Source organism: Zootoca vivipara, chromosome 5 (genome assembly GCF_965207765.1).
Source record: "Zootoca vivipara chromosome 5, rZooViv2.hap1.1, whole genome shotgun sequence".
NCBI classification, from domain to species: domain Eukaryota; kingdom Metazoa; phylum Chordata; class Lepidosauria; order Squamata; family Lacertidae; genus Zootoca; species Zootoca vivipara.
The window spans coordinates 34,613,917-34,635,436 of NC_142588.1; the positions used below are offsets into that span (position 1 = coordinate 34,613,917).

Sequence of the window (21,520 nt, forward strand, 5' to 3'; positions counted from 1 at the left end):
ACGACTGGACCTAATGGTCCGGGGTCCCTTTACCTTTAAAAATGTTCCAAATAGGTTAATACGGTACCATTGGAGAGTGTTTGCCTGACAGCAGGAGCATAGGAACAACTCTAAGATCCACATCCGTGCTCTGCTGTAGGAGGCAAATGTCCTGGCTTAGCTTCAGGTCTCAGTTGTGGAGACTTGCCTTCTTGTGCTATGTAGAGTAAGCCTCAGGAGACAGAGCTCCAGGGTTTGATGACTCAGTCTATACACTGCTGCCAAGGAATCTAGGACCCTTAAGATACAATAGGGTTAGCCAAACATCTTCTCGGGCTTCCTTCTGAAATGGAGATCTGTTGAGTTCATCCCCATACACTTAATGCGTTAGGTGCATGAGGATTGTATCCCAGAGTCTGGGAAAGCCCATCAGAGCAGAGGCCAATCCGGGGCGGAAGGCTTGATACTAGAAGTGCTTCTGGTCACTTGTTAGAGAAACCCAGGTTAATTCAATTTACAAATAAGGCACATGTGTTTGATATGTTCAAAAGGCCTGTTTCCCCTTGTAGAAAAATAAGCTTAACGATGCTGGACATTTTATGTATTTATTAGCGAATAAAGTTTAAAAGCATTTATTAAGAGACTGGTATTTTAAAACTCTCTTCGCAGCTAATTTGGGACACCGACATTATAGCACTACATACAGAGCTCAAACTAATAAGCCGTGAAACATTGAAGAAACGAAGACAAATGCTGTACATCCTTAGTTCTGTACTCTAAATGGATATCTTGACTTTGAAAGAGCTGGGTCTCCTTTATCATCCTCCTTGGTCTTTTCCAGGATGAATGCAGATCTGTTCTCTTTATCCTTTTTGATACTCCTTTTCTGCTGTAGGGTTAAAGAGCTCAGCTGATTATTTATTCCACTTTATTTTTTAAAATTTACAGTACACAGTTCACTGACTGGCAAAACCACACAGATGTGCTAGAAGATGACACTGGAAATTTGGCTGATCTTTTGAAATATAGTATTATCACAATTTTAGACTGGCCTAGCAACTTACTGATGATATAAAGCTGGGTCAACAAATGCAAAATGAAGTGATAGAAGAGATTGCTCCTCTTAATACTACAGGTGGACAATGCCACTTAAAGAGAAAAAAATCCAGTGAACAAAAAACTAGCACAATGTAAAAATGTTCAAGTCCAGGTCTGGGCCTGTCACGATGACTTTTTTACCAGCAAGGAGCTTTGAAATGTAGGGGAGCATTTTTTAAAAATAGCATTCCTCATCTGGAGTCTACCCTACCATCTCTTTCGGCTTGTTGGGCAAACCATGCCTTAATATATGGAAAACAGGGTGCCACTACCTGTTTTTTCTAATGCGTTCTGCAAAATTTAATTTTCCATCTGTATGAGAACACTGGAAAAGCCAGATGCTTCTGCTATAAGCTGCAGTCAAGGTGGAATACTGAATTTAGTTCCTCATCCTTATAGAGAGAGTGATCTGCATTCTGAGACAACTGTAGGTGCCAACAATATCAGCAAAAAAGTTCTGTTCTGTGGTATTTTATTGGCACAGCCACTTAAGGTGGATTATCAAGTCTTAGCAGTGATCTATGAGAGAACCACACCAACACCACCCAGAAAAGGTAACTCGTAATTATATTCTTTACCAGACCGTAGGTTAAAAGCTGTTTGCATTTGAAGTTACAAAAACAAATAGATAAAGATATTAGAAAAGCTTTAAATTAGTAGCCAAAGACACACCAATGGTTTTTTGTTTGTTTCAAGACAACTGTATTTATCGGGTTGGTTACTTAACATACAGTTGGATGTAAAAGGTGAAGGTAAAGGGACCCCTGACCCTTAGGTCCAGTCGTGACCAACTCTGGGGTTGCGGCGCTCATCTTGCGTTATTGGCCGAGGGAGCCGGCGTATAGCTTCCAGGTCATGTGGCCAGCATGACAAAGCCGCTTCTGGCGAACCAGAGCAGCACACGGAAACGCCGTTTACCTTCCCGCTGCACTTTGATGTGCTTTCGAACTGCTAGGTTGGCAGGAGCTGGGACCAAGCAACGGGAGCTCACCCCGTCACGGGGATTCGAACCGCCGACCTTCTGATCGGCAAGCCCTAGGCTCTGTGGTTTAACCCACAGCGCCACCCGCGTCCCACAGTTGGATGTAACCTGCTCCAAATTCATCCAAAATCTGGAAGTTTTGCAACATTACCTGTATTTATTCTCCATCTGCTAGTCATGGGTCGGGACAAGGAGATACACAGCACTGAAGCCCCACTGCCTGATTTTAGCAGCTGTCCAAGTTTTATTTGCAGCCAATAAGGGTAAGATTATTGTTTTTAAAAATGAAAGCTACTTTTCAAGATTAACTCTCTTCCCAGTACCAAATTCTATACTTCATTCAATTTTATCTAAAATCTTCTACAAGCTTATGCCACCTAAGGATGTTTGCTATAAATTCTGCGGAGATTCTGGCTTTGGTTTGAAAGTGTTGCTTCGAAGGTATAAGGTTGCACCACTTTTGTTCTGGACAACTGCAAGTACATATTCAAGTTCGCTTTACCTCTTTGTGAGAAGCCAGACTTTCTACAGCACAGTCCTAGGCCTGTCTACTCAGAAGTCAGTCCCAGTGAGTTCAAGGACTACATCCCCAATCTTCTACATTTCCAGTGTGCCTGTTATACTGAACTATGCCTATCTCCTAGCTATGATTAGTCCCGACAGAATTGTAGATTGTTACAACCTTGTAATTTTCTTGTTCTACAGAAAATACAGCGGTTACCTGGAAGAAAGGCACACCTCCACTGATACACACACTTGTCTCCAAGAAGGATTTTTCACTTAGCGGGCTCCTGTTGGTCTCTATTTCCTCCTCATACTCCTCCTCCAAATCACCCTGGGAACACAACAGTAAGCCTATTATATCAGTGAATACAGATAGAAGCCCCGTCATAAAGTTAAATGCACAGCTGAACATTGCAGGAGCACCCCTCTGTACAAGATTGATTTGCTCTATAGTAGGGATGGAGAAGCTCAGTCATGGGGACCAGATGGGGACCACATCCCTTGCTAGCTCTTCTTTGCAGCCTCCATGTGTGTTTCTGCCTGTCTCAAATGTGTCCTAGGACTCTTGCTTGCCTGGATGGAGCTGGAAGGAGGTGCTTGTGTAACAGGCTAGTTTCATGAGTACACAATAATAATAATAATAATGATAAAATTTATTATTTATACCCCACCCATCTGGCTGGGCGGCTTCCAACTGAATATTAAAAACAGTACAGCATCAGACATTAAAAACTTCCCTAAACAGGGTTGCCTTCAGTTGTCTTCTAAAAGTAAAATAATTGCTTATTATTTTACAAATACAATGGTGCCTCGCTTAACGAATGCCCTGCTTAACGAAATTTCCGCTTAACAAAAGGATTTTTCGAGCGGAAGTTGCCTCACTAGACGAATTTGTTTTATGAAAAATTTGTCTAGCGAATCACGGTTTCCCATAGGAATGCATTGAAATTCAATTAATGCGTTCCTATGGGCAAATTTTTTTAAAAAAAATTCAATGCATTCCTATGGGATTCGCTAGACGAATTTTTCGTTATAAGAAAAGACCCGTGGAACGAATTAAATTCGTCTAGCGAGGCACCACTGTAATACAAATGAAACTTTTCAGTCCTTGCTCCGCGCACTTTTGCCTCCAGCCCTGCCCGCCACTGGTATGTGGCCCTTAAAAAAGGTCTGTCCCCTTGCTCTACAGCTACTTACCAACCCTAGACCTGCAGGTATAGGGCGGTGATAGATGATAGATATCCCACTTCTATTTATGGACTTCTGTGTCCCTGCCATTAAGAATTACACAATTGAAGAAGCATCTTTCCTCCCCCCCTCTAGCTTCCGCAAATACCTTTTCAGGAGCTTTTGGCGTAGCTGCGACTTCTGTCTGCTTTTGCCTTAATCTTTCCAGCAGGACATCGCGAGGTTCTGTTTTCACAACCGTCACTGGGTACTGGTATCCTCTTCTTTTTGGGGTGGCTCCTTCGGGAGAAAAGTAAGTTTAAGTGACACATAAAACAGCCATCTTCTGGCACAGAAAAGCTGCTAAATTCCACACACTTTTGGATCTCTCCACGACTCATCGTTTCCCTCCAAATACCTGTCGGGACATCCACTTTAAGTTCTTCCCTCAGGAAGCCATTAATGCGAGTTGACCCATCCTCGGTTTCTTCAAGGAGTGTCTCTTTCTGCTTCAGAAGCACATTCTTATCATTCCTCATCTGGTCAAGGAGCCTCTTCAGGGCTTCCTCTTCAGTACCTTTTTGTCCTGCAATATGGTCCGTGACCTTAGCAACCGACGAGCTGCTATTCTCATCTAAATCCTGAAAGCAAAATGCAAGTCTTAAAACACTCCAGAGTTGAAGCAACTGGTAAACATTTTCATTTTCCATCACATGGTACCTACTAACCACTGTAAGAAATCTAAATACCACACATACACATGGCACCTGAAACCCAGAAGTGGGAAGCACCCTGTAGAGTCCTTGTAGCTCCTGAGGAGACCCTCCCCAGAGCCAGAAGAGGACATCCTCTTCAGGGTCAGGGAAACATCTCCCCCTGAATCACAAGGACAGGACTCTCCACTTAAACACATTTCACTTATGAATGGGGAGCCCGGAACGTAATCCCCACACAAGTGGGGAGTCGCCTGTAATCAGCCAAATGGAAACCATGACACTCCAGAGGGACATAACAGGTCTTTTTTAATGGCAGCTATTTTTTTGCTAATGAATTCACGAAAACTCCTAGATGAGCTTAATACTAGGAACTTTCTTTACAAAATGTGCAATTAATCAATATAATGCTGGACAAAAAGGGCTTAAGCTTGGTTTCATACATACAAAGGTCCATGTTCTCAGAAAACTAAGTTAGCTTCCAGGTAGCAAAAATATTTAAGTCTTCTTCTTTGCCAGTTTTCTTCTACAAAGGGTTCTAAAAGTCTGGAAAACCACTAGTCGCACTGCCCAGATACCACCTGACTTCTTTGTCAAATTATAAGCAGCAGTGTATGGGGTGGTAGTGAACAGACACAGAAATTGGGCTGGGGCAAAAGGGAGCAACAGCAGGTGTGGGGAAGGAATGAAGCACTCCAATTTCAGCAATGTGCCCCAGCATGCTGTGTGCTCACCCTGAACCATCTAGTTTGCTTCAACTATGCTTTAATGTATCATGTGAACCAGGTCCTGTTGCTTCGGCAGGAAGGTTGACTAGAAAAAGCTGGTCCAGAATCAGGCCAGAGGGCAAACTTTTTCTAAAAGCACTATACTGTGCTTGAAAGCACATTGCACTGCATGCAGAATGATCGTTGCATTGTACAGCCTGGCACAACCAGAGCTCAATGCAAGGGTACTGCAACTTCATTTGCCTTCACCAATATCAGGTGGCCATATCTGATATTGCTGTCGCTTCTGATCAAACTCTCAGGCCTAATCTGCACTATACAGTTAAAGCAGCATTATACCACTTTAACAGCCATGGTTTTCCCCAAAGACTGTAGTTTGCTAAGGAGGCTGAGAGTTGTTAGGAGACCACAGTGCTACAATATCCAAAGTTTCCAGAGAAGAGGGATTGACTATTAAACCACTCTGAGAATGATAGCTCTGTGAGTGGAGTAGAGGGTCCAGCACCCTTATCTAGCTAACATTCCCCAGATTCATTGGGAGAAAGCATGGTTGTTTAAAGTGGTATAGTGCTGCTTTAAATGTATAGTGCAGAGGGGGCCAAAATGTGTTTGAATTCTTCCATGTAAAGATGGGCATCTCTCCCCAACCTCGGCCAAATACTGGATGTTCAATAGGCCCAGCCTTTCCAACTGTTCCCAATTGAGAATCAAGTAATTTTCACACCCAAATGTTAACCAGTCCAATATGTTTTATATATGCTAGCCACAGACCAGTCTTGTCTATCTAAAGCAAGAGAGGGCAACCTACAGTATTTGGCCTATTTTGTGGGTGGCAAGGGGTGGAGAAACAGGAAGGTACACAACAACAAGAAGAAAAAACAGGAGGCCCAGCCTGACCACCCAAGAGATTTTCCACCCATGGCCTAAAGTGGTACAGTACTTTCAGGAAGTTTGTCATTAGGCTGTTAGATGCTAAGTAACCTTGTAGATTCTTTGTAGGTGTTCCTTTCTGGTGCTGAGGAAGGCTGCCTGTTGGTCAACAATGCAGTCCATCTTTGTAGCCGCAATTTTACCCCAGTTACACGTTTCCTGGCACATGTCTTTCACGAGCCTGTCCAGGTCCTTGCAGTGGCCGGCTGATTCCAGCAGTATCTGAACATTTTCATCGTTGGATTGCCTGATCTCTTGTGAAAAATCATCCAGAGGCAGCGTTAAACTGCTGTGCTCCGAAGTTGTAGAGCTGACAAGGCCAGTAGTCTGCCTGTATTAACAGATTTAGTAATAGATTATTAAACCTTTTGATCCAAGTACAGTCGTACGTTGGCTTACAAACAGCTTAGTTCTCAAATGTTTTGGCTCCCAAACGCCCCAAACCCCAAAGTGACTGTTCCGGTTTTCAAACGTTCTTTGGGAAGCCAAACGTCCGACGGGGCTTCTGCAGCTTCCGATTGGCTGCAGGAGCTTCCTGCAGCCAATCAGAAGCCATGCTTTGGTTTTCGAAGAGACTTCCGGAATGGATTTTGTTCGACTTCTAAGGTACGGCCGTACTTGCTTTTAACGGCACACAGCAGGGTTAATTGCATTGACTATCACTTCCTATGTGTTAAACAGGTCACATTATTACTGTGGATACTTCCCTGCATTTCTATATAATAATAATAATAATAAATAATAATAATAATATTTATACCCCACCCACTCTGGGCAGCTTCCAACAGAAAAATAAAATAATCTAATAAACATTATAAGCCTCCCTAAACAGGGCTGCTTACATATATACAGTGGAACCTCGGTTTATGAACACCTCGGTTTACGAATTTTTGGTTTACGAACGCCGCAGACCCATCTGGAACGGATTAATTCACTTTCCATTACTTTCAATGGGAAAGTTCGCTTCAGTTTATGAACAGACTTCCGGAACCAATTGTGTTCATAAACCAAGGTACCACTGTAGTGTATGAGTGCTCAAAAGCACTGAGCTGCAGTCCTTTCTTGATACAGTGACTAGTAATTTTGGGGGTGCTCTGCAGGACAAAGCCTAATCACAAATACAGTGTTTCATTGTGACAGTATCAATGAGTATCCTTAAGGGTATCTGAAGGATGTAGCAGAAAAAACAACCTCCAGGAATTCTGTTACACAAAGTTTCATTTAATTCACCCAGCAGGCACACCACAGCTTACAACCAGCAACAGCTCTCCAATTTTATGTTTTATTAAATATTTAACCTTTGGAAAACTAACCACAAAAATAGGTCAGGCACCTTCATTGTTCAGAAACTTATTTAGACCATTTGATAATAGTTTGGAAGCAGCCCTAACAATAATTACTCCCACAATAATTACTCATTACTAAGTTCATAGCAGTCACAACTAATTAATGCAAGTCCCCCCCAAAATGTACAATAAGCCAGTCAGTTATTACTAGATGCTGCATTCAAGCATGCTTAGGTTTTGAGATTTTTAGAACCAGACTTCTACATTTAGAAGGCTCACACATTTGAACTCTTATGTAGCCTACCTGCAAAATTATTGCAGGGTAAGCCTAAGGAACATGTGTGTAGCCTTTAAAAGACATTTAAGCGATAAGCAAGTTGAGGAGCTTCCTTACAAGGTTAGGCTTTCTTGGGCAGCACCAATACCCTTCTTCACCATTTCACCTTTCTCTAGCACTTCACTTAGATTCTGCTGGGTTTCTTGCTCTAGCAGGCCCAGAGAAGCAAGAAGCTGGGAAGAGGCCTAGAACAAATGCAGAGAATTAAAACACAAATCTACTGGTTTTTAGAGCCACAGCATAAAAAGAAAGCCAGTGTACTTCTTGATGAACATGGGAAAACATTTTAAATATTCTGCTGCATGGAACTCGTGAATTAGGAATGGGGACAGTTACCTGCTGCACCACTCAAGTCCTACAGATAATGGAACCTATATTTAAGTACACTGTTCTCCAGCACTATTAGTCTCCTTTTCATTGAATTTATGCACACTAACACCTCGTCGTTTCCCTCTCTCAGGTGCACACTCAAGAGTGCAACACTCAACTCCTTCATCTACCTAAATAGGGTGCAGCCAGCTGGTTCTCACATGGTTTCACTGCACACTGCTATGCAGGAAGGTATCAATGGCAGCAGGCAGGCATGTTGAAATTCATACCACAGCATTAGCTAGGCCATATTGCACAAAACACTAACCCTGTTACAAACTCGGGGGGGGGCAGTGGTGCAGAGGTAACACAGCACATGAGAGTGAAGTGCACAGAAACACACACACACACCCCAGCTGCAGTGTGCACAAACGAGTGTTTATTTCTTGAATGAACCCTATGAAATAACAGATAAACTTCCAGTTCCCATACAAAGAGATGTGGCTTGTATGGATTGCTCAACACAAAAAAGGGCGAAATATGCTGTGCTATATGCCCTTCTCCTGCATATTGCGGCAAGGGGTGATATGATAGCCATGTTCAAATACATAAAAGGATGTCATATAGAGGAGGGAGAAAGGTTGTTTTCTGCTGCTCCAGAGAAGCGGACACGGAGCAATGGATTCAAGCTACAAAAAAGAAGATTCGACCTAAACATTAGGAAGAACTTTCTGACAGTAAGAGCTGTTCGACAGTGGAATTTGCTACCAAGGAGTGTGGTGGAGTCTCCTTCTTTGGAGGTCTTTAAGCAGAGGCTTGACAGGCATATGTCAAGAATGCTTTGATAGTGTTTCCTGCTTGGCAGGGGGTTGGACTGGATGGCCCTTGTGGTCTCTTCCAACTCTATGATTTAAATGGAACCTGAAGTTGAGAGCTGCAACTTGACTTCTCCCACCTCTACAGGATGGAAAATGCACAACTTGAAACATAAGGCGAAGGGCACCAGAACCAGCAACCCTCACCAGTCCAGTCTGCCTATCAACCATGGTCACAGTTCTGCCTGCCTCTGTCTGATTGCATTGAGGACCTGCAGAGATGGCCTATTCCTTATTGTGCCGCAAAAAGCAGAGATACCTTTTTAAGGGCCACCTTAGACAACACCACTTCTTCCTGTAAGCTCTCACAATCATGTTGAAGTTGAGCCAACTTCTGGGAAATATCCTCCTGTAGTTTACTCAAAGCAAGAGAATGGTCTTGGAAGAATATAGTCATTTTCTCTCTATAACCCGTCATCTATAAACAAGAAAATGATAGATCAAGGTTCAGAAATACACCAATGTTAGGGCTTTCAGTAGGGTTTTTAAAAATTACTCCAGCCACACAATCTCTGTACACATCCACACACAATGCACCATCAATTCACAACGCCAAAGCATGGGACACTTCACTACATTGCTTAGTGAAGATACTTCCTTAAAATATTATTGATGTCGCTGTTATATAACTTTCACACATACTTGAGTACAATAGTTCAGGATATGGCAGAAGCTGTTCAAAATTACCTTTTCAGCCAGGGATGAATATTTATGCAAATTATCATGAACTTGAGAGTTCAGATTCAGAACAAATTTCAACACAGGTAACAGACTCCTCAAGGCTTGGTCCAATCCTGATGTGTGCTCTTCCTAGAACCAAGAGTAGATTGGGGGGTATAAGACAGTTCTTCTACTTTAAATCGTTTGAGTTCAGTAAGAAAACTGATTGTTGTGGAAAGTGGAATAGGAAATGTTACAGCTCAAAACCACCTATGGCTTCTCGTTCAAAAGCTATGTCAAAAAAATTATCTCAAAAATTAAGGTGAGGGCAGCTTGTAACCTGGCTCCAGAAAATGGCTACTATAACTATACTACAGTCTGGTAGAATGGTCAAGGATGTACAGAAGGGTGGCAGCTCATTGAGCAAGACTTTGCTTGAGAGCTAAGGCAACTTCCAATGACCAAGTACGTCACCTGTTGCAATGAGGTAGATGGGTCATTTGCAGTAGATCAATTGCTGGATGACGGGATTATTTGTTTTCTGTTACAACTCAGAAGCTTTTTCCCTACAGCAGCTGGCTATATTCTTTCCTAGCTTCTTCCCTGATGCCACTCTGCCAAGGAACAGGGAATGGCTTGGGAGACAGTTAATAAGGCTGAACAAGAACCATTCAAAACATCAGTAAGTGGCTTCTACATGTCATTTCTTTTGCTGACTGCAGAGCTTCTCCTTCCCTGGTTCAGAGAGCCATTATAAGGTACATTTCCACAAAGCTATCCATTTCAAGCAATCAGGATATTTTACAGAAACAATAATTATTTAGAAGTGTCCCACGGCACTTATACTTACTAAGAGTTTCCGGAGATCATTTTTATTTTGAGATGTCAGAGACTCCTGGTTCAGTATCTTTTCAGAAGCTAGAGAAACTTCAGTGGAAACCATCTCCTGTAGAGAGCCGAACGCTGAAATTATAGCTGATGCAGTAACTCCAAAAGCTGAAGAATTGGCAGACAGAAGATCACCTACCGAGAGAGACAGGCGCCACAGTTTAAGTGAGTCACTTCTCAACAGGACAATCTTCCCCATGATTTCAGCAACAAGTCTGACTCCAAATTCAGTTTCAGGGGAAGGGAGGTCTTCTGAATGACTGCTGCACAGAAAGATGATTTGAGACACTTACCAACCGAAGAAGTGTAAGAGTCCAGCATTTGTTGGTGTTTCCAACAGTTCTCATTGATGGAGTTCTTCATATCACAGAAGAAGGCATTCATGTGGTCTGCAAATGTCTTTTGGACCTCCACATTATGCTGTTCAACTGCTTTTTTACGATCCAATTTTGCATGCAGACCCGAAACATCTGTGGTTGTTTCTTTAACAGCACTAAGCAGCTACGGCAGAAAGGTTTTGTCAGTCTTCAGTTTGCATCACACTGATTACAAAATCAGTACAGATTAGATGATGTTAAGCCATCTTCAAATCAAACAAGCAATTATTCCAAATTGTAGGAGATAGCATCTAGTGTGAGCACCCAAAGTAAAACCTGTGTATGGACAGTTGCTCACACACGGCTTCCATGCAGTCAGGACTCTCGCACAATTGTGTTCTTGGTCATATTAAACCCCCATGTTTAAGCAGTTTATAGTGTTTGGGTATCAGGGGCAGACTCTGCAGTGCAGTCCCACACTCAGTTTTTAAGCAAGTGCCAACATGCAACACATGAAAAAGCTAGTGCTGTAACTACCATGTTTCTCACATTTTAAGACGTGCCTATAAAATAAGCCATGGCACGATTTTCTCAAGGCAATAAAATATAAGGCACCCCCCCAAAATAAGACATTCTGGGGTACCGGTACTATACCGTGCTGGGAGCAGGTCCGGATGGCGCTTCCGTAAGGAACAGGAAAAGGAAGATGCCTGTACTTGCCGGAAGCGGATACGCAACGTGCACCGCATGGAGCTCAGATGGAGCAGGAGCCAGCAGAAGCTGCAGCATGCCCCACGCCGAGCCCCGACCCAGCAGGACCCTGTGCGACCCGCAGCTCGCACTGCACCAAGTCCTGACCCAGCGGGAGCCGGCAAAGGCAGCAGCAGTCGGGGCGCGGCGCGCGCTGCTGCCCTTGCCGGGTCCCGCTGGGTCAGGGCTCGGCAAAGCGCGCACTGCTGCCCTTTCCGGCTCCTGCTCCGTCGGGGCTCGGCGCGCGCTGCTGCCCTTGCTGGGTCCTGCTTTGCTGAGCCCCGACGGAGCGGGAGCCGGCAAAGGCAGCAGCGTGCGCTTTGCCGAGCTCCAACCCGGCGGCGGGACCCGGCAAGAGCCACAGCGTGCAGCGCTTGGAGCCCCGACCCGGCGGAGGGACCCAGCAGCGTGCCCTGCTGAAGCGCCAACAAAGCGCCCAGCAGCGCAGCAGCAGCCAGTTTCGGGCGCCAAGCCGCAGCAGGAAGAGGAGGTTATTTTAAAAAAATAAGACACCCCCGAAAATAAGCTATAGGCTTATTTCCTTAAGTAAAATAAATATAAGAGGGTGTCTTAAAATGTGAGAAACACGGTAGAGGTGGCTCAAACTGCATGGAATTGCTGGGCTCCAGAAGTGAAAGTCAAAAAGAGCTATTGAATTCAGATAGCTTGCTGGGGGAACACACTATTTCCTAGCAACTTCAAAGCTTCATTCCAAGGCAACCCTGTGCCTTTGGCTGCAGGGCATGGTGATAAAACACAATTGTTGCATAAACAGCAGCAAACAAAAACAACCTTCCAAACAAAATAAAAAGGAGAGGTGGAAGGGGTGGGGTCACTATGTCTATGGCTAGTTTCTTTGCTCAAGCTGCAAGCTACTTCAGTGAGGAAAAGGCAAAGCTGAGAGGGTAACACTTGAGCGGCTAAAAGGCTCTACAAGCCTTGCCTGAACACATGAACAGTGCGTGCCACTGCCCCTCTGGATTCCCTTCATGAGAAAAGTAGACCATTCTCTCTCACTTCTATCCCAAATCATTAACAGATCCTTCTTATGGTCTGGTATGCACTTCAAGATTTTGAAAGTGGCCTGAAAACATATGCAGCGCTGACAGCGTAAGCTATAATCATGACGTTATAAGCATATTGCCTATTCAAGTGCTAGTGGGGGGGGAGAGACTTGGAGAGTGAATGTTGTTAACCTTAATTGCAGTGCCATGAAGTTTTTCTTCTGTGTTCTCCAAAGCTGATGCTATATACACTTCTTCCTCAAGAAGAACCTTGGTTGTTTCCAAGTGCTTCTGTGTGTCTTCCAGCTCTTTTTCCCTAACCTCCAGGTTTGTCTTGCACTTCTCCATTTCACTTTTATGAACTGTGAATAACTCAGTGACCTGCATTGAAAGTATTCCAAAACAGTTAAAATACACTTGAAAGAAATTCTATGATCTGTTAGAGCAGGGGTGGGGAACGTCTCTGGCCCAGCTCTTTATTTCTCCCTACCTATGGGTGAACTTTCTCAGGTGGGTGGGACCACCTGTGAAGGAAGGGACCCAGGGAAGGAAATGCTTGCTGCTAATGATTATCAGAACAACAAACCATAGGAAACCAGAGTTATTTGTTACATTAGCTTCAACAAATTAATTTGCATCTCACGGAAAAGCTTCCACATGAACAAAAGTTGACAATGCTTTAAATATATCGCATCAAGTGAGTAAAGTACATTATTGTCTCTTTTTCTTACCATGGACATGCTGAACGTTGTTGGTTAGATGGGAACATGCCAATGTGAAGATGCTTTATTTTCATCTAGCTATTCTAAATCTTTTTCAGAATGTAAACACATTACCCCTCCTTACTCCTCCCAAAAGCAGCCACGTGGACTAATAACAGTCTACCAACTTACTCTTTTGAGTTCTTCCTCCATTGCTCCAATTTTCTCAATATATTCTGCAATTTGTTCTTCTTGAACAGTCAACTTCCCATTAAGAGCACTAAAATTAAAAATAAATCATGTATGGAGAACACTGAACAAGTTAACTCTGCCTGCACAAGACAATTAAATATTTGTAAGAGCAAGGAAAGAAAGACATATATGGAAATTCCCTGTTTAAACGCTAGTATGATTTTGAATTTCTCCCATCACTAATTATCGATACAGATTTCTATTTTAGAGGAGCAGCCCATTTACAATGACATCTCTGATATTAAACAAGTGTAAGTAGCCTGTAACTTATACTTTAGGCATTCTAATACATAGATAGGAGTGTGGAACTTAAAATTATGTACAGGAATGTTGCCTAGACAGCATATTAGACAAGCAGATCCTGCAACAAAACATAAATGTATCACCCACATGCTCCTTCAAGATGGTACAAACTGCAAAGGGGTTCACGGTGGTAAATTCATACTCCCTCCCCTTCCTTTTCCAACTGACACTCAGCAAGCTGTGGCTGTCAAAGGCATTTTGGAGAATTTTAAAATAAAGAGTTTTGCTCTTCTGCATACCTCGGGTTTCACCAGAGCGTGCAGATGCCTCAATGGCACTGTTGCAGCTCCAACCCTGTTGGCACTCAATAACCTGAGTTCATTATTAGAGACTATAAGCAGGACCGGAAACAAAACATCTTAATGTATATTCACCTTCTACCATTAGTGCTCCTTACTCACGGTTCTACCCTGTTTCTGCTAAAATAAGACATACCCATAAAATAAGCCATAGCAGGATTTCTAAGCATTTGCGCAATATAAGCCATACCCTGAAAATAAGACATAGTGATAGGTACAGTTCTGTAGGGCGCCAAGGAAGAGGCTAGGCTGGACATGTAATTAAAAAATAAGCCACCCCCTGAAAATAAGACACCATGTTTTTTGTTTTTTTGAGGAAAAATAAATATACAGTAAGGCGGTGTCTTATTTTCGGAGAAACACGGTAGTTAGCTGTGCCCTCCTCAAAAATATTCCATTTCATTCCTTCCCACCTGTTCCCATTTCTTCTTTTCTAACCAACGCTCAATATCCATTAGCTGCTGAGCATGGCCTGTTCTCACTGGGCTATTTTTTTGGGGGGGGGGTTAACTCTTAATTTTTTAAAAAAATAGATTAGATTTCTATAAAATCCTCATGTTGAAGCCTCCCTCTTGGCTTTTGGCACCAATCCTATTATCACTCACCACCTGAGTTCACGATTAGATGAAGTTGATGATGCCATGCTGACCCACAGCGGCCAAGCTTTGCTGTTTTCAAGGTACTTACTCATAGTTTTCCACAGAAATGTAGACACCGTTTTTCTCTCGTGCAGAAGTAAGATCTCGTTTCAAACGTTCAATCTCTTCTGTATATTCCTGTTGAAACATCAGTACAGTGTTGATACGTATCCTCCAAGCTGACTGGCCTTTGCAAACCCCAATCACAAGAGATCTCGCATTGCAACTAATTGAACTAGATCTGCCCTGCAATGCAGTAGGTAACATCTGAAGAGAACTTATACATAATGAAAGTATACTGAACCTTAATGAGTGCCCGTTTCGTGAGTTTCTGGTTCACTTCAGGCTTATTCATGATATTTTTAGCCCTGTGGGCATATTCAAGGGTACTCAGAGTTTCCTGTTGTACAAAAGATATAAAAGTGACAGGTAAGTGTTTTCTGTTTCAGCAAGAGTATGCCTATAAATATATAATCAATCTCCACTAGTCAATCCCAATGGGGAAAGTTGAATTTTTGTATAGAGAAATGGCATCTCATTCTGTGATCTGCTGTGCATCCTACCAACTTTAATCAGTCCTGTCTACACCAGGCTCTAGGGCTGTAACTCGATTTCAAATAAATCATGGTTGACTAATCATTTGAGTTTTCAAATTGACAAAATCTGCACATTTGTGTATGTCTAAATAACATGCGTTTTAAAGAAAATTGGTATACAGATGATACACATCACAGCAACCACCAACTCAGAAGAAAAAGGAGAGTTGTGGCGGCACCACTAAAAAAAATAACAACAAATTTTATTATGAAATTTGTTAGCCTTTAAGGTGCCATGTGACTTTCTGTTTTTGCTTTAACTTTCTCCAAATCCTCTTGGAGGCGGCATTCCTGCTTGTGTCAGAGAAGTTGGTAGAAATCGTTATCATCATTTTCTAATATAGTGATAAACTTGTGTGATAGTTCATTTTTTGTATTCTTTTTTAAGCCTGCTGCTCAATAGAGATGGAACCTTACTTAATTGAGAATTTTCAAGTTAATGTAGCTCCTTAATCAACTAAACACTGTAGCTTTACCAGCATCCTATCTCTTATAATCCACAGCAATCAATATGTTCTGAGCCAGTTTTCCAATGCTGTAGGAAAGCTTAGATTAGCATGCCCCAATCCTTCCCCTGTGGCATACACAGTTTCCCTAGAATAGGTTAGGAGTCCTGTGATGAGGTCTTGGAAGGCCACCCAATCACTCAAAGTTATCTTTGAAACAAGGTTCTTTTCAGCCACCAACAGAGTTTGAAGGCAAGCACCTTACCTCAAGATTGCTCGATGCTGGAGAAACAGTAGCAATTATGGAAGTTTTTGTGCGCCCTCCAAGGGAATCCTGCAGGATTCTAGTGAGCTTAGATTCTCTGTATGGAACGTGAGGGGTTCTTTCAACAAGTGCGGTAATGACTCTTCCCAGAGTCAATAGGGACTGGTTGATAGTTCCGGCTTCTCGAGCTCTTTTGTCAACTGCTCCAGAACGACCAATATTCTCACTTCCTGCCAAATCAACCTGGAAGCAAGACCGTGTCTAGGTTAATAAGCTGTTACAATCATAGGTGAGACCTAACTTTCAAATTGTACAATAAAGACAATGCAAGTAGGTAAAGAATGACCTACATTTTGCAATAAGCCAAACTCTCCGGTGCTACATGCTAGGGGTGCGTGCAGATCCCCGATCTGTCTTCTGCTCCCAAAACAATTCCAGGGGCAGAACTAATGGTTTTAAGACCCAATTTTAACACACAAATTTAAAATAGGTTTCAAACTAGAGCAAAGGGATGCAATGGCAACACACAAGAGAACACCCTGCTGCTTACCAGCTGGCACATCCAATTCTGTGCGGCATCCACATGCCACAAGATGGATGCTGCTGCTCAACAGCTGTGTGGCATGGATCCTGAGGGGTGCCAGGCAGAAGGAGAGCTGCAGCATTCAGTCTACCTTCTCCCATGAAGATGCAGCCACTGATCGGAGAAGTCTTGGCTCTTTCCCCATGGTTTTTCCACCTTGCTTGCCTCTCCTTCCTGCCTGATGTCCTGCCCATTCCTTGACACCCACAGATCATTCTGGGCCCATCCAACCAAACTCGCAGCAATCAGTAGTGATTTTTGTGCCCGACTTATCGGAGGCTCTCTTAATATGCTCCATTTGGCTCTGGATTCAGGCCTTGGGCAAGTCTGGTGCATTGGCCTAGCACCTATGGTCTCTTAAGACATGCATTTTAAGCAGATCACTTTGTTAAAACATTCAGTAAGAATTTTCAGTTTTCAAAGCAGCACTGTGTCCCCCACCCCCATGACTCATTTTTTGTTGCTCCTATACATAATCTCTTCATGGGTTAATCCCAAGGATGGGCACCTACCAAGTTTAGCTTCCCAATTTTAACAAGCTCTTCACCATCCGTTGTTGTTTCTTTCATGTGTAGCGTGACAGAGAACACCGAATGGGAGCGACTGCAAATGGAGTGAAGAATTTCAGATAAATATTCCAGTGCACATTAAAATACTCACTCACACTCACACACACACTCTCTCTCACACACACACAGAGGCCCAGCATTCACTTACATCAAGTCAACTCAAAGTAGAAGCTAAATTGGCTCATTTCACAGATTTTCTTTAACTTAGAATATGTGCTGCCACAAACAGCAGGACAGAATTGTTCCACCACTGTATTTTCCAAACTCTGCAAATCTCCCAGCTACAGTACAGCACCTTCTCTTTCACAAAGCTTCATTAATAAAGCCTTTTGTTTATTATTGCAAGTAGGACTGCAGGAAGTATTCTGTGCTGGTGGCTCTGGCGCCACCTGCTGGCTTCCTGCCTCCAATGCATTCTTCCATGTAAGTGGGCAGAAGGCCTGATTCAAACTGTTAGATTTAAACTGTTAGATTTATTTTGCATTCGCTTAATTATGCTCAGAATGTGTAGTCTCCTCAGCATGCTTTCTGCAGCGCAGTTACTCAGTTTAAATTTCATAACAAACACAACTTCCTATATTATTTTCTACAAAAACTCAACCAAATAAGACAGATGTAACACTAAGTAGTGGAGTACTTGATTGTTCTCCCTGCTGTAGCAACTGCAATGCACTGTGCTAAATGCCCTATAACTGTATTTTTATTGCTTCTTTTATTTCTTATGTGGAATTTTATTGTATTATAATTTGCATTCCATGGAATTCAAAATCAAATATATTTTCCTTGGAGGACAAGGGAGTACATAAACTTACGAAATAAAAATGAATAAAATAAATAATTGTATGTTATATTGTTGTAACCTGCTCTGGGTGCTTATTGTAAACCCTATAAATGAATAACCTCCAAAGGTGGAGGTAACTGGAGCAATGTGTTTAATGAAGCCTGCAGCAAACAAGGAGCTCATAATCCAAAACATCTGGGGGGCTTGCCTAAGGGAACTATTGGATATAATTCTTACATATTAGAATCATAGAACTGTAGAGTTGGAAGGGACCTGAGGATCATCTAGTCCTGCAATGCAGGAATATGCAGCTGTCCCATAACACGATCAAATCTGGCATTTGATCCATGCTCTAACCAACTGAGCTAGCTAGGTGTTTTTCTTTTATTTACCAATACCATGAATGAACAAGACAAGAGAAAGACATGTTTCTTACCTGGAATACTGGTTCATTAAAGTAGCTGCAGTGGTTCTTTTGGCTGCTCCCCTTTCTAAAATCTGATAAACTTCATCCTTGTTATGTACCGTTATCTCTTCCAAACCCTTGATTATGACACCTCTCTGTCATAACAAAATGCTAGGTTAGCAAGTAATTTTAAATCCCACAGCATTCAGGAGAAGCCAAATCAGTTTCTGGGTTGTTGTTTTTACCTTGTTCCGTGGGTCATCAAACATTTGCAGCTTTTCCCCAACATCTGGAGAGGGATTCAATAGATCAAAAAGCTCCTCATTGTAGATTTCCAACAGAGATACTTTCACAGAAAATTCTGTACCACTTTCAGCAAGCTTTTCAAATATTTGATGAAGTGTACGGGGAATTATACCAGCTAATGGATCCTATAATTAAAAGTAAAGAAACAAAGCATATTAGCATGAACTACAGTCATACCTCAGTTTAAGTACGCTTCGGTTTGAGTACCAGTTTTAAGTACTCCACGGACCCGTCTGGAACGGATTAATCCACTTTCCATTACTTTCAATGGGAAAGTTCGCTTCAGGTTAAGTACGCTTCAGTTTAAGTACTCCATGGACTGTCTGGAAAGGATTAATCTACTTTCCATTACTTTCAATGGAAAAGTTTGCTTCAGGTTAAGTACATACTTCCGGAACCAATTGTGTACTTAAACCAAGGTACCACTGTAGTTTTCTTTTTGGAGTTTAGGAATCTGACACTAGAATGCTAGCATGAGCATACATCTTTAAAATGCAAGTGTGTCTAATACAATCCATTATATATAGTTTTATGCTGGAGACACTGAAAATGTTATGATTTTGAGGTGGTTAGGCTATATTCCTGAGCCCCACATCCAATTCCTGGATCCATCACAATTCAATTGCATAGCTGCCAAGTTATCCCTTTTTTTAAGGGATTTTCCCTTATGCTGAATAGGCTTCCTCGCAAGAAAAGGGAAAACTTGGCAGCTATGCAATTGCAGGAATAGCCAGGCCAGCCTGGTAATGGCCTGCTAAGTATGAGCTGTTAAGGGAACAAAGGGAAGCTGTGTCAGAGGGCAAATGTGTGTGCCTCCTTCCCTGGTTAATTTGAAATACAAAAGGCCTGAATCTCAGTGATGTGACCTAGACCTAAAGCAGCAAGCTGGAGAGAGTCAGAGTTTGATTTTTGCTGGAATCCAAAACTGTGGCTATGAGAGAAGCAAGACTTTATTTGGGTGGTAATGCTAGGAACCCCCTCAGGTTCCTGTATGTGTAAATAAACCATATATCACCAGAGTCTCCACTATGCCTCATTCCAAAAGGAAACATAAGTGCCTAGAATCTTGCATCGCTCGGAGAGGGGTGTGTATTTTCCAGGAAGACTCCCTTCCAAATACACAAGCATAGGATTCTGCTGTTTGTTAATTCCTCATATTTTACCTCTTCCCATGTGTATTCTTCATTAGGTGATCTCTCCCCTTCCATAGTGAAGGTCTTTCCTGTTCCTGTTTGACCATAGCTGTACAAAGGAATTTGGAATGTTAACTTCAGGAACAGATATACTGTAGATGGAGTTAGAAGAAAAATAAAAATGATACTCACGCAAACACTGTACAGTTGTAACCCAAAAGAACTTCATTCAAAATTGGACACACAACACTCCGGTACACATCAATTTGTTTAGCCTGAGCTCCAAAAACCTGCAGAGTTCATACAAGGCATCATTGCTACACGTTTTTCAGTTATGAAACAGGAACTATCCAACTTGCCACATAATTTCACCAGTGTCAGAATTATATTCTGATTTATCTACAGATTCTCATCTCCCAGCCTGTTATCTCATGCCATTTGCACCTGCTTCCCCCCAAGAAGAGTGGTAGAAGTTCCAATAGTTTTCCAATCAAGGGAAATTTTTGTGGTGTAGCACAGTCAGTGTGGTGGTATAGTAGTTAGTGTTGAACAAGCACCTGGAAGACCAGGATTAAAATTCCCACTCAGCCATAAAACCCACTGGGTGACATTGGGCCGGTCACAACCTTGAGTTACCTGAAGAAAAGATGTGAAAAGAAAGTAATAAAAGGAACTTTTCCTTATTAAAGTTTGTTTTAAATGACTTTGATGGTAAGCACCCATTGTTTAGGAAAGATGTTGGCCAAATCAAAGGTTTTCAAGGAAATGGGTGTTTTGGAGAATCTAGGACTTTTCTAAAATAAAGCTGAGGTTTCGTATTTAACCTTTAGCTTAGTAGGCACTGGCTACCAGTAATTCCATGCAGACATGTGAGCAAGATGGTGAAGGGGGAACAGATCACACATCTGTTCTCTTGCTTTCTATACCGTAGTAGGCATGGGGAAGGGAGTGGGAGGAAATACTTTTCTTCCCCAATCAGTACGTATGCTGGCAGAGGGGAGATGGAGTGAGCCATCCATCTTCCTGCAGTCCAGGTAGGCTAAGCACATTTTGGGCTTGTTTACAAGGCTGTGCTAGGAAGCCATCCTCTCCCCCACGTATCTGAAATAAATACTGTACCCACTTTCTATGGACATTTCTATAGGCAACTTAAATAAGGCTGATCAGATAGGTTACCTGCTACATGGCAAGAGACTCCCACCTACCTCTTAATTATTCCCAGCGTAAAAGACTAGTTCAATATATATTATTCCACAATAGAAAGTGCCGCATATTAGCTCAAGAAGTATGCTCATTCAGATGTGACGCTCACTTAGGGCTCAGTGTTCTGTGAATGAGCATCAGCCTCATATGCTTCTCACATTTTCTTCCTCTGGTGCAACTGTGCTGGAAACTGTTGCCTCCATTTTTCACTAAGTGTGGCTTATGATCATGTCTGAACCCAAATAAATCATGAGTCTTAACTATAGTTTAGAGAGGAGCCAACTTCAAACTGAAGTTTATGGTTATGGCTTGGTTAACTTAAGACTAACTTCAGTTTCACAGTTTAAAAATGGAACAAAAGCTTCTGATCTCCTTTTCACAGCCGTACTAGTAGAGTAGAACAGATGGGAAACACACAAGGGCCAAGGTAGGCAACACTAAATCAAATTGTTACATTATGTTCAAATTAGATATGCCCATCTGGTCCTAGTATTACCTTGCCTAGTATCTAT

The 21,520-nt window shown here is 42.3% G+C and overlaps 1 protein-coding gene across 4 annotated transcripts in view; it reads right to left on the reverse strand.

The window, feature by feature from the left end:
- Window positions 1-570: 570 nt before the first annotated feature.
- KIF11 (kinesin family member 11) overlaps window positions 571-21,520 on the reverse strand; it is a 28,912-nt gene continuing 7,962 nt past the window's right edge. For 2 of the 4 annotated variants that reach the window (XM_088670360.1, XM_088670362.1), the window contains 20 exons: window positions 19,998-20,095; window positions 19,836-19,914; window positions 18,612-18,797; window positions 18,397-18,521; window positions 17,123-17,213; window positions 16,028-16,270; window positions 15,025-15,120; window positions 14,770-14,858; window positions 13,421-13,508; window positions 12,720-12,908; window positions 10,750-10,957; window positions 10,419-10,591; window positions 9,596-9,718; window positions 9,168-9,326; window positions 7,782-7,909; window positions 6,153-6,432; window positions 4,149-4,371; window positions 3,900-4,030; window positions 2,781-2,894; window positions 571-868 (listed from right to left, as the gene is read on the reverse strand). In XM_088670360.1, the coding sequence (XP_088526486.1) occupies window positions 743-868; window positions 2,781-2,894; window positions 3,900-4,030; window positions 4,149-4,371; window positions 6,153-6,432; window positions 7,782-7,909; window positions 9,168-9,326; window positions 9,596-9,718; window positions 10,419-10,591; window positions 10,750-10,957; window positions 12,720-12,908; window positions 13,421-13,508; window positions 14,770-14,858; window positions 15,025-15,120; window positions 16,028-16,270; window positions 17,123-17,213; window positions 18,397-18,521; window positions 18,612-18,797; window positions 19,836-19,914; window positions 19,998-20,095 (2,949 nt within the window). In that variant the 3' untranslated portion in view covers window positions 571-742. The remainder of the gene's footprint in view (window positions 869-2,780; window positions 2,895-3,899; window positions 4,031-4,148; window positions 4,372-6,152; window positions 6,433-7,781; window positions 7,910-9,167; window positions 9,327-9,595; window positions 9,719-10,418; window positions 10,592-10,749; window positions 10,958-12,719; window positions 12,909-13,420; window positions 13,509-14,769; window positions 14,859-15,024; window positions 15,121-16,027; window positions 16,271-17,122; window positions 17,214-18,396; window positions 18,522-18,611; window positions 18,798-19,835; window positions 19,915-19,997; window positions 20,096-21,520) is intronic. The other 2 variants (XM_088670361.1, XM_088670363.1) reach the window with 2 other exon arrangements.